Source organism: Sprattus sprattus (genome assembly GCF_963457725.1).
Source record: "Sprattus sprattus genome assembly, chromosome: 10".
Classification (NCBI taxonomy): Eukaryota; Metazoa; Chordata; class Actinopteri; order Clupeiformes; family Clupeidae; genus Sprattus; species Sprattus sprattus.
The window spans coordinates 21,039,224-21,057,634 of NC_137908.1; the positions used below are offsets into that span (position 1 = coordinate 21,039,224).

At 42.1% G+C, this 18,411-nt stretch overlaps 1 protein-coding gene across 1 annotated transcript in view; it reads right to left on the minus strand.

Moving 5' to 3' along the window:
- Positions 1 to 2,139: 2,139 nt before the first annotated feature.
- The window catches only part of iars1 (isoleucyl-tRNA synthetase 1), a 60,456-nt gene continuing 44,184 nt past the window's right edge, over positions 2,140 to 18,411 (minus strand). Inside the window, exons 24-34 of the mRNA XM_080845822.1 lie at positions 15,417 to 15,519; positions 14,878 to 14,961; positions 11,497 to 11,671; positions 10,500 to 10,612; positions 9,660 to 9,755; positions 7,972 to 8,148; positions 7,397 to 7,517; positions 7,033 to 7,158; positions 4,587 to 4,730; positions 4,029 to 4,181; positions 2,140 to 2,700 (exon numbers count right to left, since the gene is read on the minus strand). Of these exons, the coding sequence (XP_080701948.1) occupies positions 2,618 to 2,700; positions 4,029 to 4,181; positions 4,587 to 4,730; positions 7,033 to 7,158; positions 7,397 to 7,517; positions 7,972 to 8,148; positions 9,660 to 9,755; positions 10,500 to 10,612; positions 11,497 to 11,671; positions 14,878 to 14,961; positions 15,417 to 15,519 (1,375 nt within the window). The 3' untranslated portion in view covers positions 2,140 to 2,617. The remainder of the gene's footprint in view (positions 2,701 to 4,028; positions 4,182 to 4,586; positions 4,731 to 7,032; positions 7,159 to 7,396; positions 7,518 to 7,971; positions 8,149 to 9,659; positions 9,756 to 10,499; positions 10,613 to 11,496; positions 11,672 to 14,877; positions 14,962 to 15,416; positions 15,520 to 18,411) is intronic.

Genomic DNA, 18,411 nt, shown 5'->3' on the forward strand with positions numbered 1-18,411 from the left:
TTTTTCTTTTCCTATTTGCGTGTGGTGGTCCTAAGAGCAACGTCCAGTGGGTAAAGGATTCTGTCAGAGAGGGCATGGGGGCCTGAAAGTAGATTTAAGTTACTTAGATTTTTCCATTACGTACCACACATGCAGGGCCTGGGGGAAGTTGAAAAGGGAGCGCACACTGTGAGGTTTTCATTGACAAAGGCATAATGGTGTGTTTAAACGTTTAAAGATGCAGCGTCTCATTTTCGATTATTAATGTTGTTGTTTTCTGGTTGTTCCTACCTTCATGAATTAACAGTCCTTAAAAAACGTAGAACCTCCATGTTTAAACAAAAAGTAATGGAAAAGGAAATTTAGGAGCAGCCAACTGAATTCCCTATACACATCAGAGCACAATGGCATCTGTCTTCTATCAGTCATATCTATATCAATGCCATGATAGGTCTGCTACATCAGGGATTTCTCAGGGATCAAGGAAAAGACCATTTGGGCTGTTTTGCTCAGCAGGGAGTTAGACAATGACTGTGCCTTTGCTCGAGGAACACTGAACGTACAGATTAAGGATGCTGTAGTAAATGACTTTACAGTATCAACTTCAAAACAAGAGGTTTAATTACACGGATCCATGCTGAACATTAATTGAGGTACGAACCTGAGCTATGTTCTGATGTTCCCATTGTGCTCACCCTCAGAAGCCCCACTTGCTAGTCTTACTCACTGAAGACCTTCTTGTTAGACAGTTAATTAAATCTGTCGGGAGTCCAGGAGGTAGAATTGCATCCTCTCTGAATTGCGCACTCTCTGAACTTTCAACCTAGCATACTTGAGAGAATTGAAATCATACTTTTCTGCAAGAAACAGAAACAAACTGAGCTGTTTACTGTACAAGGTAAGCATTTCAGGCATGTTGAAGGCATCTCAACTCCGTCCAACATCCTTACAAATATCAGACAAATATCTTACAAATATAAGATTGAATGGTCGTCTCTCCACATCAGTGAATGAAGGTGCAACAGTAAGATCAAACCACTTTGTGTTCTACTGAACCTCAATGTGGCCGTTAATTACAAGGAATTTATCCATGTGAAAGGTAACCATCATGTACATCGGGTTTCATGTTGGCAGTATTGAACTCAGGTTACAGTTTATTGTGTCATTTGGATCTGCATATTGAAATTGTATTCGGAATAATATGATGAAATTTCATTTTGGAAAGGGACTGAGATTCAACAGCACTAATAATATTACCCCGTAAAATTGCTTCTGGACAGAGACAGAGAAAGCTGTGTATGTGTGTGAATCAGCAGATGGTTGGCCGGCCTGGGCTTGTCCCTGACTGAGCATCTTCAGATGGAGAGGAGATATAGACAGTGAGTGTGTGTGTGTGTGTATGCATGCATGCTTGTGTGGCACAAGCAGATGGGGCAAGGCGTGTTTAATATGCACACGATGCGGCACAGGCCAGAGTGGCACGGAAAGGCCAAGTCATTGCTATTCAAGGATGTTCCCTTCAAACAACGGACAGGCATCTTTGTTCAGTGTGTCTGCACTGGCAGTAGGGAACTGAGCTTGACCTTTAGCAAGACTGTGGAGGTGAGGTGGAGCCAGACAGGCAGAATCCAAGCACCTTGAGTGTCAGTTGCAGGTATTAAATCATGTTTCTAAGACTATGATGAGAGACTGTCTGTTACAGTGAGGGCAGATGGGATTTATTTCTCTGGAAGGCACCAAGGATGCACAAGTGCAAAAAATGGCATGACTGGGGTCACCTCAGCAACAGCACCACCAACCGTAGAGCAGGACAAACTGCTGGGCAGAACTCTCATGGAAACAGCCACTTGCCAAACAAATACACAAAGGAAATGCCAACAGATGTCCACTTACTTATCGACTCACAGCAGGTGCAGATCTTTTTCTTTTCAGTGGTTCTGGATAGCCAATTCGAGGGGGCGTCCTTACGCAAGCATGCTTGGTTGGCGCTCTCTTAACCAGCAACACAGGAAATGTATGCAATTCTATTTAAAGACACTGGTAAGACAGAGGCCCGCATCTTTTGAACAATGATGTTTCAAAGTACTTTATTTGGTTGTCTTTAAAGATGTATCCAGCATGTGTTCAGGTTCATAGAGAAAGACTAGTGTGAGAATGTGCTTTGAAAGCAAGGGGTCCACTGAGGAAACCATTTTTTATTTTATTTTTAAAGGGAAGATTTCCAGACAATTGCTTCGGGTAGAACATCATGTACAGTAGTTATCCATCAACACTGGGTTGTGAATATAACATGTATTCAGTTGAAGTTGGCATGTAACCTTTCCCTTTAAGAATGTGTTAAGTTTTTTCTCTCTTTATTTTCCGCATGATGAGTTGGCATTTACCTTTGGGTTTGTCTTCTCACATCTACATGGCACCTAAAAATTGAGGATGCCACAAGCATAGTCCCTCTGATCTTACCACTTATGAAAGCCTGGGGTGGATCAAGCCCAGAGTGTTGAACAGAGCCCTTTCTGACCTTATATATAGGAATAGTGGAGGGTTTCCACATACTTTAGCAACAACAGAACTTCTACAGTATTCGGAGCATTGAAGGTGGACATATTGCTTCCTGTCTTCAACTTAGGTTCTCACATGTTCAAGCTTCAGCTGTTGTGGGCAGGGCACGAACAAACAGAGTTTTGGTGTTCAGGGTCTTCAGAGGACATTGATCTGTGAGCTCTGAAAGAAAATACAATATAAGTTAATGAACCACCAAAACAACATGGGGCTATAGAATTTAGACATGTGTGAGGGAATTGTGAAAGCATTGCAGACTTTTTATTTTCTTCATTGTGTTTTGCAGATGGAAAATGAAATCAGCCTGTCTATCAGTGAAACAAAATGAAGTGTCTCTCACAGGTCTGACGAGAAGAAGTGACTTACTTAGCGACCTACTTTTACTCCCACTCTGACCAGCCACACATTTTTTTTAAATAAATGTGCAGCTAAACACCACATTTTGTATAGCTTTTAGTAGACCTCTGACACAATAGCTCAGGTGACGGGATCCGAGTAATGGGTTTTCAAAATGCACTCTAATACCGTCTAGTCTGAGGGGAACATGAATGACACTAAGATGGATTAACCCTAACACTCAACAGACAGAAATTAGACATATCTAAACAAGTAGAGGGGGACGAGATGAAAAGAGATTACAAGTATTGCATGGATCAAATGTTTTTTAGAACCATCAGCCCACTTAAAGTAGCTGTCAAACTGTCACCTTTAAACCTTTAAAGACTTCACAACTTTTTATGAGACTGTCTACAGTTTTATAGTTCAAATTATTAAGTAAGCCAGATGCCAGTTCCTAACAAAAGGACAATGAAATATCTGATGATTAGGTTAGCTCCTGACTGACTGAATAATTAGCCAACATACTTAAAAGATGTGAACCACAGATACAAGCACTATTTTCCCTCAGACCATGCCCTGCATTTATTTGGACAGATGTAAAATAGACCCATGTTTCCGACTATGACACTCATGACACACAAACATTTCTGATAAATAAATAATAAAGTTTCGATTTGTTTATAATACAACACACACCAAGAGGGAGAAAGATCTTGGTCTATGATCTTGCTTATTGCCTGAATTCTACATGTTTATATAAAATAACGGTAAATGTACACTTCTAGAGCAACAATAATGAACAACAGAAGAAGTAATAAGCTCTACAGAGCCCACTGAATAATGGTAAACTTCGTCTTTTTTTATTATACTTCAGAATAAGGTCATTGTTGCAGGTCTAGAAGCACCTGCTACATGCTGCTGCTGAAGTGATGAGAGAAGGAGGTTAAAAGGCTCTCTGAACCCAGCTTGGGCCGTTGAGAATGATATATGGCCTTGTGATGACCTTGGCCATCACACATACAGTGAAGAATCATCCTTGGAGGTCATTTGGGAAATTCTCCAGCAAGAAGGAACTGAAATTCCACTATCTCCCTGATCTCTACAGAAACGTGGTAAAAGCATGAGGGTAACTCTCGTAAAACACTCCATACCTTGTGTAAGGCCCTCGTCCAGGTATAGCTTGAGTCTTCGGCTGCGGAGGCCAAACACCTTGCCAGTCTCTGTGAGGAGGCTGTTGTGTGTCAGGCCATTCTGACCCACCGGGTTGAACAGCAGCAGTGTCCCCACATCCCCACTTTGGCATTCTACAGCACAGGAATGGGAGGGAAGAGTCAGTGCGTGAGCAGCCAGCTACAAGCAGCACCTTCTCCTACGTGGGTCGTGTATTCCAGTAAAGTTCATGCCTATGGCTTATTACACAATGCAACTCCTAAGCCTAAGGCAGTGCATACTTTAACAAGTAAAAGTTGCAATAACATTTAAGTTTCCATAACCATCACAATCAATGATGAACAATAGCTTAATTCAGAGATAGTCAGACATTTTTGGAGTTCTCTCTCGCTCTTTCAGTCTCTCTCACACACACACACACACACACACACACACACACACACACACACACACACACACACACACACACACACACACACAGTAAGGTATACACTAAGTGAAATTGAGTGAGAGGTGAGAGAATGAGCAGGAGGACTTACCTGCGGGCTGTGCATTGACCAGCTGGAGGTTGACATAGGGACAGAGCAGGGCATTGGAGCTGGAAGCCTCACTGGAGAGTCCATTTGCAGCCACACACAGAGTCTTCCCACTCAGGGCAAAGAGATCACTCTTGTCAGTCAGCTCTGGAGAAGAACATCAGAGCACACATACTAGGTTACATATGAGGACACCGTTAGAGAGTCTGTTTAATGCTTAGAGAATTTACAGGGTCCAACATTAAGCAAGCACCAAATGGACAAATGTACCAATGTATCCACTTCTAATATATCTGATGAGCCAATTCAGCACACCATTAGAATGTATCTCATACATGAACATGAATCACAGAGGGAGTTTGTGCAATGATACACCACCTGTAATAAATTACTTGGTTAATATGCATTCATCACATTCAACAACTCTTTTTCATCCCTAAACTGCGCTTGAATCCTCTATGATATTTTAGTGGCGTTTGTGTCCGTAGTGTGTGTCTGATGTATCTGGTGTCGGGGCTTTGTGTATCCCAGTGTTGAGAATGAAACTGCTAGCTTAGAGGAAGGAGAGCTATTGCTGCCTGTGAGGATCCAGTCAGCTTTGTGAGGTCCACACAAGCAATTCCCCTTTATGATACTCATTTATGTATGCTACATGTTATGCATTTCAACTCTGTAAAAACGTATAACTTATGAGTGTTTTGAGACTGACATACAGTAAGCAAAGAGACAAGGAATGTGTGTCAAATGAATGCACTGTAACTTCATGTCCACAAACACCACCACCCCTGTCCTTCCTGAGCAACTGGGGTTTTTGGGCAGCAGAAGAATAACTGGCTAGAGATGGGGAACCATCTGAAAAAAATCTCCTCTCTTACACTCTCCCCCTCTTTCTCCATCCATCCCTCCCTCCCTCTCTCTCTATCTCTCTCCTGTGGCACATTGCTCTCGCAGCAGCAGCAGGCAGGGCCGCAGTGGGGCCCTTAAAAAACGGACCGTAGAGGCAAAAGAGTGAGGGGGCTGGAGGTGAGGAAAGAGAATGGTACAGCACCTGCGCCAGCACACAGATGGGTCTCTACACTTTTTACACGGACACTGCAAAGAAGGGGCATTTTTGGTCACGCACAGTTGAGTTAACATAGTGATTTCCCCCATTGACCTGACCTGCAGAAAATTCACCCCCCTCAAAAAACTAAGTCAATTTGACCACAGCTACTACAGAACAGATTTCAAATTTCTGTCTACTTAGAAATACAAACATGGGCATTTCTTCTTTAGACATATAGCTACACCAACATCAAAGGGAGGGTATCCTTTGGGTAGATGAATCATTTCAGTTAAAACGCTCAAAACAACCAATTAAGGTACCACAGAGAATGCTTCAAATGCAACGGAAAATAGAATACATTTAATTTCAGACCAGACATTAACTGTAAAGTGGGAATGTGATGAAGTATGAAAACACAACATGATAAGTACACAATACACATACATATTTACATTTACATTTAGTCATTTAGCAGACGCTTTTGTCTAAAGCGACTTACAAGGGAGAGAAACACAACAGATTTATATACACAACAGATATATAACATAAAGTCAGTTAAGCTTCATCCAACCTGAGAGTTTAGAGCTTGAGTCAGACATCAGTAGCCTGACGATGTCAAACTCATAATTCTAGTCAGAATATGAGTCTGATGCTGAGCCATTGGGCTGTGATTATGGGGCGTGTTTCAACGAACCAAGAAAAAAAATGCCTCTTCGCTCAATTGGATACCTACAACTAATCAGAGCAACATAGTATGACCATCTGATACATTAAAACTTTTACCGGATCCCGTAAGAAGGACGGCAAAAACATATTTTCGATCGACAAATGCCTTGATCGCGTTTCTCTATTCCTCTTTCAAAATGAATGCGCTATCAATATCTGTGAGATATGCCTGCTCACGTACTTATTAGCAGCAAGGCTATAGCTAGCTACCATTTTTTTCAATGTTTTTATTGTCTACGCGTTAGCAAAACCTATCAATAATGGTCTAGAGTGCTTCAGTTAAGACCTACAATCCTCGGCAACATTCGTGTTGCACATACACAACTAACTGAGTCAATGTAGACATAAAAAAAGTCGTGTAGATAGCTTGAATCATATAAAATATGTCCCACTAAGCTCCCGAGACGGCGCCATCTTTGTTCGATGTATATTCTATCTATCTAATCAACTCAAGCGTTGGTTGGTCATCTGTCCATCAACGTATAAAGCCTGCCCTTACAATTTGATTGGTCAGATCACTTTTCCGAGACGTTGAATCTCTCCCAACTAGCTCAAGTCCAGACTGAATCTCCCAGACCAAAAATGTTGTGGGCGGAGTTCAGGCTGGTATCCAGGCTAAGACATCAGTGTTTGTGGTACAGAACTTTGTACACTGAAACTGGCTGGACTCTGGCTTACCGGTTTTTCCATTGAAAAGCGCAAATGAGGAGTTCTGCTGCCCAAAGACGCTCTGGCACACCACCTTCAGCCTTCCCACATCGAGCTTGTTGTCTCCCTTAGGATTCTCCAGGAGTACCACGCCTTCTAGATACGACAGAAAAACACAAGGATTATTGCACAAGGATTTGTGTTTTGATCTGTCACAATTGTTCAAAACCTGGTTAATATGTCTTCATGGATCAAAACAATGCTGCACACTTGCAATACATTATATGCGTGAAGAGGCCAAGATAATTGAAGGTATTAAAAGATATACAACTACAACAGTGATTCCAGAAACACTCTAAACTATAAAACACTGTCAGCAATCAGTCCACAGTACCCTGCTCCTTGTTGCCGAGGTGAAGTTTGAGGTTGACATAGGCACAGGCTGGGCCGTTTAGGGTCTCTCTGGTCACGGCAGCTCCTTTCACAATGGTCAGGTCCAGGTCTGAGCCCTTCAGCTACATAGAACATGAACCAGAGCTAACAATTAGAGAGCAAAGAGGCTGTTCTTCATTCCCTATAAGTGATTTAGGTGGATTGCACTGTTGACAATTTGGCATATTCTCTGACATATTCTCCCATACATTATCTATAGCAAGACAAAAAAGTGACTCACAAAACTTGCTTTTTCTTTAATTTAAAATCACTCTTACCAGTAACGCATATTAACATGTTCTTCCTCTTAGTTACATGTCATTCAGTAGACAGATGAAATAGGGGTGGAAGTGCATTGGTACTTTTGTCATTTCTCAGTTTACTTCAGACAGCCAGTGTATTAACATTGATCATCTTCATCTTCACTAAAACATGTATAACCTATATTTTTGAAGTGGAATGGCATATCATCAGTCTGTTAAGTATTACTATTGCTATGAACTTGTTATCCTCTGTGCAGGTAGGCCTGAGCCTTACCTGAGTTTTCTCCTGCACGATGACACTGGCTGTCTTCAGCACGGGGTAGGGCTTCAGAGGAGCCTTGGTGGTGGCTAGGATGAAGTCTGTGTGTGCCTGGATCACTTTGTCCAGATACTCTCCTGCAGGTTGGCAGCTGTAGTACACTGTGATTTCATCTGAGGGAACCAGGTGGCCCTGGTTCAAAACAACCAATGAAATGGATTAATCAGAATTAATATATTACGTAAGAAACCAACTTGTGCGTGTTCATTACACTTTTTTTTTTAATACTGCACTGAACATGGAGGGTAAGACACCAATAATATTATTAAAACATTTTTATGCTTTGTTTTCATAGTAGTTAATAAAGCAAGTCATTCTGCAGAGACTGCAGATTCCTTCTTAATTGCTCTAATAGAAAGAACATGTGTTGTGATGATCACCTGGATGGTGGATTTAAAAACATTCAAGGCAGGTTGGCAGGTTGTCACTTATCTAGCTCATCATTATTGCTTTCTGGTCTCTTTCTCTGGGCTTCCCAACATTCTGAAACCCCGACGTTTCCTTTCTCTGCATATTTTAGAGACAGTGTTATTGCTCTGGCTGCCAGGCTATTAAACCCACCCTAACCAATTAAAACACATCGATGTATCCTTAATCTACTGAGCCAGCAATCACAGTCTGGTTCAAGGGCAAAGAAACACACACACACATATGTAACTTGGCTCAATTAGTGTAGAAATCGTTTTATTGCCTTTCTGCCCACTACATGTAGCAACTCCCCTCCAAACCCAGTCCAAGTGCAATCCCCAGCCCCCAAGGGCTAACCTCATTCCTCACCTTTCCAGATTTATCTGAGGCCCCTCAGGAGTCAATGCCCCCTGGTTACCTGCCCTGTACTCATCACAGGACATGTTTGGAAAAAAATAAACCTAATTCCGTGCTATGGAAAAATTCCGGCAGATTTTAGATTTTCAATAACAACAGGAATTCAAGCCTGGCAGGCAGCCAATGGTGCCATATTCACTCCCTTCTTCCCGTCCCCCTTCTTTAGCAGCACAGTCCCCAGCAACAGCTATGGGACTGAACAATGTTTGTTTATTAAGAGCACGAAAGGAAGGAAATCTCTAATGCTTCTCATGACTTAAACCACACTTCAAAGCCGTGTTATTCCTTCAAGTGGGCTTTCAATGACGAGCTTTGAGTTATTTAGTCAAAGACTTGGATTTTTAGTTTGAGCACACCAGAAAAATAGTACAACAAAGTATTACTCTGAAAATGACAACTTTCCATGACAACAATGAACTTGATCTCCAATTAAATCAGTGCCAGACGTTATTTAAAGGACATGTTCTTTCATTCAATTTAATATAATAATAATAATAATAATAATAATAATGTTAAACGACAGCAATGGTCAGATCTCAGTTAGTATTCATGTTTTTTATTATAGTTGTTGTGGTAAAGTGGTTGTTGAATTTTAAAGATTGTCAATTAACTTACTCTTTCAGACCAGGTAATGGAAGCAAACAGCACGCAACTTCCTGCCAATGTTTCTTTTCCCCCCATTTTCCTTCCTTTATATATTGCTTCAGAGCAGATGACGATCAATTCTTGTTTGAACTGTGGCATTTAGCCAATAGGAATAAAAGATTCAATAATCGCTATTGATATATATGCCATTACTAAAAGCGGCAGCTGCTCACCTTTTTGCGTAATTTTTGGATGCGGTTGATCACCTCACGGGCAACACCCTCATCCACCATGGACTGGTCGGGTGTAACGTCAAGCAGCACCAGCACCTAAAGGGACATATATGTACAGACGCAGTCAGACAAAAAGTTATTTTCAAATTGATGGGCCATCCTTAGTGATGGTAGGCATCTTCCACTATACATGCTGTAATTCACTAGGTTTTTTAACCTCTATAGAACTCTTAAAGCACTTTAACCTTTGCACCTTCAATGGCACATGTGATGGTTATGATTAGATTTGGCCCATGCATAATGTAGTTGTTGAGCAGGGTACCTTAACCCAAGAGATGCTAGAATGGTTTGAGAAACACTGATTAGGAGGGATCTCCAAGAATTTCAGGCTTCCATTTCAACAAAAATGATTAAAAATCCTAGCCACATTTAAGTCTTATCAACATTCAAATAGAGTAAACCCGCAGAGTGATTGAACTGGAGACCACGTCTATGCAATTTCCAAATGTATAACTGTGATTACAGTTTTACATTAAGGACAAGCTGTGCTCCTGATAATATGGTGCTGCTATGGAACCTGGACTGGGACAAGCCAAGAACAGGACAACATGATGAATCTCCTCCCTAACCTACCTGTAGTAAACTGCAATGCAGATTACGCACAGCATTTTTCGGACAATTAAGCACATGAATGACTTCAAATGAACCAAAATTCATTTAATTCTACTATTGTGACGAGTAAGAGCAATGGCTGGCTAGAGGCTACATCCTATAGTGAGGGTCAAGTTCAGCCAACCAACCTTTGTTGTGATGGGTGTGAGTGGTTGTCAAGGCCAGTACCTGAGCATCTGAGTGGGCCTCATACTGAGTAGCTGAGCCAGATGTCTGATCAAAGGTGTACATCAAACGCAGATCCTCTTCATGGAGTTCATGTCCATCCACCACAATGGATCCTGAGAAAGCACCGGCATTTAATATGAGCTGTACAAAAACACTTCCACTGGAGATAGTTGGTTAGAAAGCATGATGTATGGTGACTCGAGTGCTGTTCATGTAGCTTGTTCTTTCCCAAACAAAGCCCTTATCTGATGTTCCAAAGATTTCCATGCTAATTCTATGTAAAAAGCCATGAAACACATCTAAAATGACCACGTAAGGTGGAACGGTGCTATCAGACTAAATCCTGATTTCCACACTCTCACAACTCTTCTTCTCCCCTGCGGCATCTGGGGCAGGCAGTTTGAGCTCCCGCGTATTAAAAGCTACCGCCCACCTCTTATGAGGAATTGGTTGTAGTTAACTGGTTAGATGGCAAGAGAGCCTCCTACACAGACATGCTGAAGGAGGGACGGTGAAAGGGGGAAAGGGAAACATCAGAAGTCTGGATGGCAAGATTCCCACATGTTTCAACCCTGGAGCTGTGCCTTTTGCCCTTTGCTCATCTAGGAATAAATATGAGGTCATCGCTGGATTCAGCAGCCAGCACCTCCAGCCATGTTGAAAAGCAACAGAATGAGCTCCTTCATGGGGCTGAGGCTGATGGACATTCTCTAGATGTTGTTTTTCTTCCACGCAAGACACTAGTAACATGAAGCAGAATCATTTAGGAGTCACCATGCTTCATTCTCACAGGCTCAATGCAGCCACCCTATTACATTCAATTCTGAATCACCGCTTTTTTCTAATTTCATCAACTGACAGAATGAAAGGTCTTCATGAGCACGAACGCCCAGTCACAGCGTACAGCTTTGCATGGAAGGTGGCCTAGGTGTTTCACCACAAAGCCTTGCTCTGCGGTGATGCTTGGCATAGATGGCAGAGAGGGCAAGATGCTCACCAGTCTTCTGGAATGCCTCCAGCTGCTCACTCTTCAGCTCCTTGATGGAGGCAGTGATGGACTTGAAGGCTCCCTTTAGGCGCTTGCCCAGCACCATGTGATCAGGCTCCGCCCGCAGACGGATGCCGTATTTGTCTTTGTCAGTGGACAGCGTGAGCTGGCGGACGTTCAGCTCCTGGAAAGGAGGAGGGGAAAGACAGGGGTGAGGGATCACTATGGAAACAAGGAGACAGAAAGACTTGACACTTGAAGAAGAAAAAGCAGAGAAACAGTCGTATTTACATTTATTCAGACACTTCTATCCAAAGTACGGCAGAGGTATATATTCTCATCAGTATGCCTGGTCCATTACAGACCACTGTTGGAAGCACCTTGGTTTACCAGTTAGGTTAATCTACTGGATCACTAGAGAGGACACATCTTAAAGAGTAACGCGCTAAAGAAATAAAAAAGGACCAGTAGGCCTAAGGCATAAAACTTATGCCACAATACAGCAAGAAAACCAAAACCAAAGGCTAAAGGACAGCCAAGGTGCTACCGGAACCTTGCCACGGTCATACAAAAAGGTTGAAGACAATGACCAAAAGGACCTCTAAACAGAGCTGACAAATGCACACACTGCCTTCGGCTGCTTAATGGAGATTGAAGAAAACAACTGGATCTTTACATTCAAATGTAGGGAGCTTAAGGGATACATTAGTTAACGCACAGAATATATGATATGCTGATACCAATATCTAATATAACAAATAAGGGTTTCTGGGAAAGTAAAACAGTTAAGGACAGCTCCACTATAAGAGGCAAGTCAAGATGCATCAAACAGCCCTAATTTTAATGAATTAAGTTAATGTAGCAGAGTGGCTAAACTGTCAAATTTGGTTATTTTGTTACACAACATTCCTTCTGGGAAATAAAAGAATACGATATCTTATCTCATTGATCATGTCTGCAGAAAAACAAAAAGTTAAATAAATAAAGCAATGGTCAGTTGGAGAACACCATAATAACACTGCACTATCATCAGTGGTTTATTATTTTATGCATCCAAAGAGGCTTGGAAACATAAAATCATCAAACTGCACTTAGAAAGCAGTGAGAGCTGTGACTGGCCATTTACAAACTGATTTCTACATGACAGAGAAACTGTGTTATCCTTATCGTTTCATCTGCTAATAACAGCCAACCAACTGTGACCCATGTATTACTCTTAATATCGCCCACCTGCAATATAATATAAGTAAGAAGCTTGGTCAAAGGGTGTTCGAGAAGAGTCAACAGCCTTAAAATCACATGGAATTACACACAAGGTACCTTCTTCTCCCACTGCAGTCTGGTCTGGTCTGGTCAATCAGAAGCTAATCTAAAGGCAAGATCCATGCCTCCACTGCTATGACCCTATCTACTTTACTTTCTTTATCCATAATCAGTGTCAGAGCCATCGGAGTAAAACATTGTGACTAATAAGCCCACCTTACGATGAGAGTCAGAGTGAGGAAAGGCAGAGAGCAATTTCAAATCCCTATCTCACTCACCCATCAATTTAGCACTTTTAGCTCTAGCTGTCTCTGAAGGAATTAAATATAAAACAACACATATCTAAACATACATTGCCTTTAACGGCTGGGGAAATCTCTTCTGGTTGTCTTCAGGTTAACCCAGTTCTGCACTGCTTGGCTCGCTACAGCTACCCGAATGCCCCGTCTGTGCACTGGAGAAAAGCTACCAGAATTCCCTGTCTGTGCACTGGAGAAAAGCTACCCGAATGCCCTTTCTGTACACTAGCGAAAAGCTTCTGCTTATGGGTTGTAACTGCAAATATCAGGTGATTTGTTTTTAAATTAAGGTTAAACTTTCTGGAGGTCAGAAATCTCCGATTGCTCTTGTTAACGGTTTAAAATCGGTTGGGGGCTTTAAAGGTGAATGAATAATAGCCCTCAATATTATGCAGTACAATATCATGATTTGCCCTGGTATTTGTGAGGTACAGTATGAAAGCGTTATTGAAGGGAGTGCCGAAGCAGACCCGTGCTTTGGAGGCTGAGGGGGCCTATCAATCCTTGGTGCAGCAGCGTGACTTTGCAGAGCCCCCTCTCAGCATTGCCACAAAATCGTCCGTGTCAGACACAGCAAAGGGGCGGCTAAATTTAGGTGTGCACCAGGGCCTTCCCATCAATCAGGCTGTCCTGACAGAGAGGTGGGGGATGAAGGACAGGCTGAACCACCAGACGCACTGGTGTCTTCTACAAGCAGCATGTACCTTTGTACTGCCATGACATCTTCCATGTGCTGTTTAGGAGGTGGACTGCTACAGCAGAATTAAAATATAGTGTTGTATTAAAGTTTGGATAATGAACAAGACTGTTCTTAAAGCAATAACTAAGAGGGCATCTTAGTTTTGAATTTCAACTTGAAGAGGGATTTCAAGTTTGTACAATGCTTTTCTCTACCTGGACTTGGACACAAATCATGCCATTACCCTATAAAGTAGTACACCTCACAAAAGGTGGTTTGTGAATGAAGAAACTACTGGCTATTTTTGTGGAAAAGAAATAAGATGATACAAATATTTACATAATGGAGCCATGGACAGCAAGGTTAAGGGTCAAACGTACATTTCCCATGTAATAAAAAGAGGCTGATAAGGTCGAGTTGCACTGACAGAGATAAAGTTGTTTATGTCCCAAGGTGCTTGCCACAGCCAGATATATAATGGAGTGGAATTACTGCAATCATCAAGGCCGTCCTTGGCTTCCTATAATGCAGAGGTTGTATTAAAAGTCTCCTAAATTATTATGTCTTCCTAAATCCAGTTTCCATCTAGGGTTAGTATAAAACAATTGGGTAACTTGGACATGTATCATGATAAAGCCATACGTACATGACAATGTCAGGCCCATAGGCCTTAAACCATCACCATCCATCCAACACCAAACTGAAACTAATTTTCAGTAAGAAAAATGTATCACAAAATGAGGTCTTCAGACATTTTAAAATGTGGTTCTCCTTCAACAAATCAAGGCTGCCTGTAGTTCATGCATATTGGCTGTCTGCATAGTGGCTGATACTGGTCTTATAGCAAATGAATGTTATATTACTTCTGACACATTCTTGCTTACACAGACCTCGCCATTGGAGATAACCCAGACTCCAGGAACACAGAGAGTTTAAAAAAATGTTGACAGAAAGACAGCGAGAGAACATGAAATAGATTTTTTTTAAAGAAGTGAACGAGAGTAGACCAACCAAGTGATATAACCAAGGGGAGCAAGAAAGGCAGGCAAGAAAGAGAGAGTGAAACTGGAGTGATGGAAGAGGGGTGGATTAAATAGAAAAAATCAGGACAGAAAAGGCAGTTACAGACAAAGAGACAGACAGACCCACCTCCAGAATGTACTTCTGCAGGGACGTGATATCTTGCAGGGCTTCAGGGTCCTGATGGATCACCACCACCTCCTTCAGGGGATACTAAAAATACAACCCAAAACAAGTCTTAACACAAAAACACACACTCATAAACACTTAGAAGGCAGCCTAGAGCCATACGTATGTGTATGTACGTATGTGTTTATCTGTATGGGTACGTATGTGTGTCTGTGTGTGTATTTTCATCTCTATTTGTATGACACCTTATATAAATACTCTCTAGCAAGAAGCAGGTTGCAAAAGTAGAAAAGGCACCTAACATGTCAGTGTGAGTCAGACCAACGTGGGATAAAAATGAAAGATTCATAGCCAAATAGAAGAGGCATAAATAAATAAATGTGTGCCAGATGTTTGGGAGAAATAATATGACATAGTGGGGCGGACGCCTCCTTGGCCTGACAGCTCTCAGAGAGAACAGCTTCTTCCTGTACATTTTTCAAGACAGGCGTTTTTTATGAGATTCTTCAAAGCAAAAAAAAAGATGGCAGCAGCCGAACCTTCACAGGCATGGTCTTCCTATCCCGGATGACGCGGCCCAGCTCAATGACAGACTGCATCTGGGACACGGCGCTCTCGATGCGCTTGTCAATCAATGACTCCCTGCATTAGAGGACAGTCAGTGAGATAGGAGTGGAAAGTGGGGGCAGGGAGAAGGTTATTCAGACAGCAGAGGAAGAGAACTTCACACATCAGACAGTTAGACACTATAGAGTTGAGTTGGTGGGTCGTCTTTCAACTTACCACCACTAAAAAAGGGTGCAGTTAACTTACTGCAACCTAGGAAACGGCACGATATTTTTTAACATGACCCAGTTATGCTCTTTTATGCAGAGTGCCTCCATTTAATTTGTCCTTTATGACCAGATGAACAATACATGAGCTCTTCACTTTCAACAGCAGAAGTGGGACTGAAGAAATCATATAAATTAAAAAAGTCAGTAAATGACTGACACAGCAAAAATACATCAATTACTTTGAATGGACTGCCTCTTCGGCAGAGACACGACAGAGATGCATTGCTGTTAATTACACTCCATTCTGCCAAAAGGTCATCAGGGATGGCATAACACATAACTGGCTACCAAATTACCGGTGAGATGTAATGCTCTGCGGTCAGGGTGCCCAAACAGGCGCCCATGAGAGCGGAGGACGTTTAGTTTTGTCGTTTAGACGTTTAGTGAACGTCTCTCTTGAACAGCACACTAACTACATGGGATGTGCTTTAACCCATGTAAACAACAGAGGAACATGGGAGCACAACTGACATAAAATAAGTGTGACATAATATATATTCTATATAAAACTCTTTACGAAATCTTTCAGAAACATTTAATCCTCTTTAAGGTGAAATCAAAATTCTGTATTCAATATTCAGTCATATTTAATGTTTTTGGTTTTTTTCATTACAAGGACAGAACAGGATATTGTCTGTCCAGAGTTGTGTTTTATATAATGCCTCTGCTCAACCTGTGGGCTCGTTCTGAGTAATCCCACATGTTCTCCTGGGTCATGACCTCTCTCTGAGGTTAACCATACCCTGTGACTTCAGATTTCTTTCTAGAGATCTTAATCATCCTTTAACAGTGCCTCAAGCTGTACTTTTCAGCAAGACCCAGTCCCATAGTTTTTGTACTGCACCGAGCAGCACCGAGGGGGAGAGCAGTTTGATGTGGGTTCCCATCCCAGGATTGACAGCCTCAGCGCTGCCGCTTTCTGGCGGCTCACTGCTCTCTAATGAACTCTGTTCTGGCTCGCCAGTTCTGCTGTTACGTGTTGCAGGGGTGCCACACAAAAAAATCCACGACAATACAACTGCACTTCTCATTAGGCAGCCTAGATGGACGGAGATGCGTCACTCACGGTAATGCCTGAGTCTGTTTACCTGAGGAGCAAAACAATCAAATTAAAATGCCGGAGATAGGTGAGGAGGGGGAAGGAACTCAATGCATCCAGCCTCATTTGCCAAGCGAGCTGAGATTGATCTGAGCTCAGCTCTGGTACTGTAGTGAGGGAACGGATCTAGTGGGGGCCTTTTGGTAAACGGACAACGGCTGATTTAATTTGACAGGAAGCCATTGTGATTTCCCCACAACCATTTCCATATGGAGCAGAGGTGTACCTGAGACTGACGAGAGAAAGCATTACGACAGCATAGGGTACACTCAAATTGAAAAGAGACAAAGATCACTGCAGAGAAAAAGTAAAGTTAGGGATGAAAGTTAATGAAGGGACTGTTTCCCAAACTGTGTGCTGTAAGAGCTAGCCCAGGTGTAACACAGCCAAGGGCAGCCAATCTCACCTCACACACAGCACAACAACATAGCTGCATTTAAAAGTAGCAACTATAGCCTATTATTGTCGGCTAATAACTGTCATGCTGTATAGCCAAAGGGCATTGAAAGGGTATTGGAAGAAATACCTAAAAAGGACCAATCCCCTCTTGTAGCACTGAACAGAAAAGATCATTAAAGTGGTGAGCAATACAAACAATACAATAATCAATACTTGAACTGTGGGTTCACGTTCACAGTAGATTCCTCTGCTGAGATTCCATCATGACTCATTTGCGGGGGAAAAGCTACCCAGTAAACTTCTCACAACAAAACATCCATCACCTGGCAACAAGAATGTTGAATATTCAATTTGTTTGGGAAGTATAACTTTAAAAACAAGCACATTTTTTTTTATGAAAAGCCCTGCCATTTCTGAAAAAGCTTTAGCGGTTAGCTATCGAGTTGGTGGGAACAAGTTATTTTCTCATGCACACACGAGAAGCATGACTACACTAAAACTACACATAGTTGTTTGCTAATGGAGAACGATGTGCTAAATGGCCAATGTCTTCCTCCAACTGAGTCAACCGTGCGCAAGTAGGGTCGAAATGAAACATCCAAACAAGCACTGAAATTCCCTGAGGATTCCGTTCCGAACCTAGCTGATTAGCATGTTGCAAAGGGGAGACCAGAAAGGTTTCCCCTTGTGACACAGGTCATGCTAACAGTGGGCCTCTGAATAGTTTGGGTGAGGTCATCTCTCAGCATTTAATTACTCTTGAAGAAGAATTTGCCTTCTATTTCCCGTGACCCATTCAAAGACTCCACCACAACAAGAAGCTTATCGTTGCAAATGCAAGAACAGCTCAATAAAAGAGGGCTGCACTATGACAATGCTCTCCAATGACAGCCCCTTCAATAGTGGCACCAAGGGGTATCCAATCATCGCGAGTAGTTGCAATATTGCTCCACTTTTCTAGACCATACTCAGCTTTTCAAGCCATTTGATCATTAGAAGCAAAAAGAGAAAGATTGAGAGCCGTGGATGAGGAGCTCCAGGTTTGTCTCAGTACCAGCCAGAATGGCTGCATTTTGTACAAACAAACAAGCCCTAGTCTCACATTAAAAGTAATAGTAGAGTAAGAGGCCTATGCCCAAAAAACAGCAATAAACCGGTCGTTTAGTGACTTGTGAATGTTTAATATCATGGTGGTGCCCG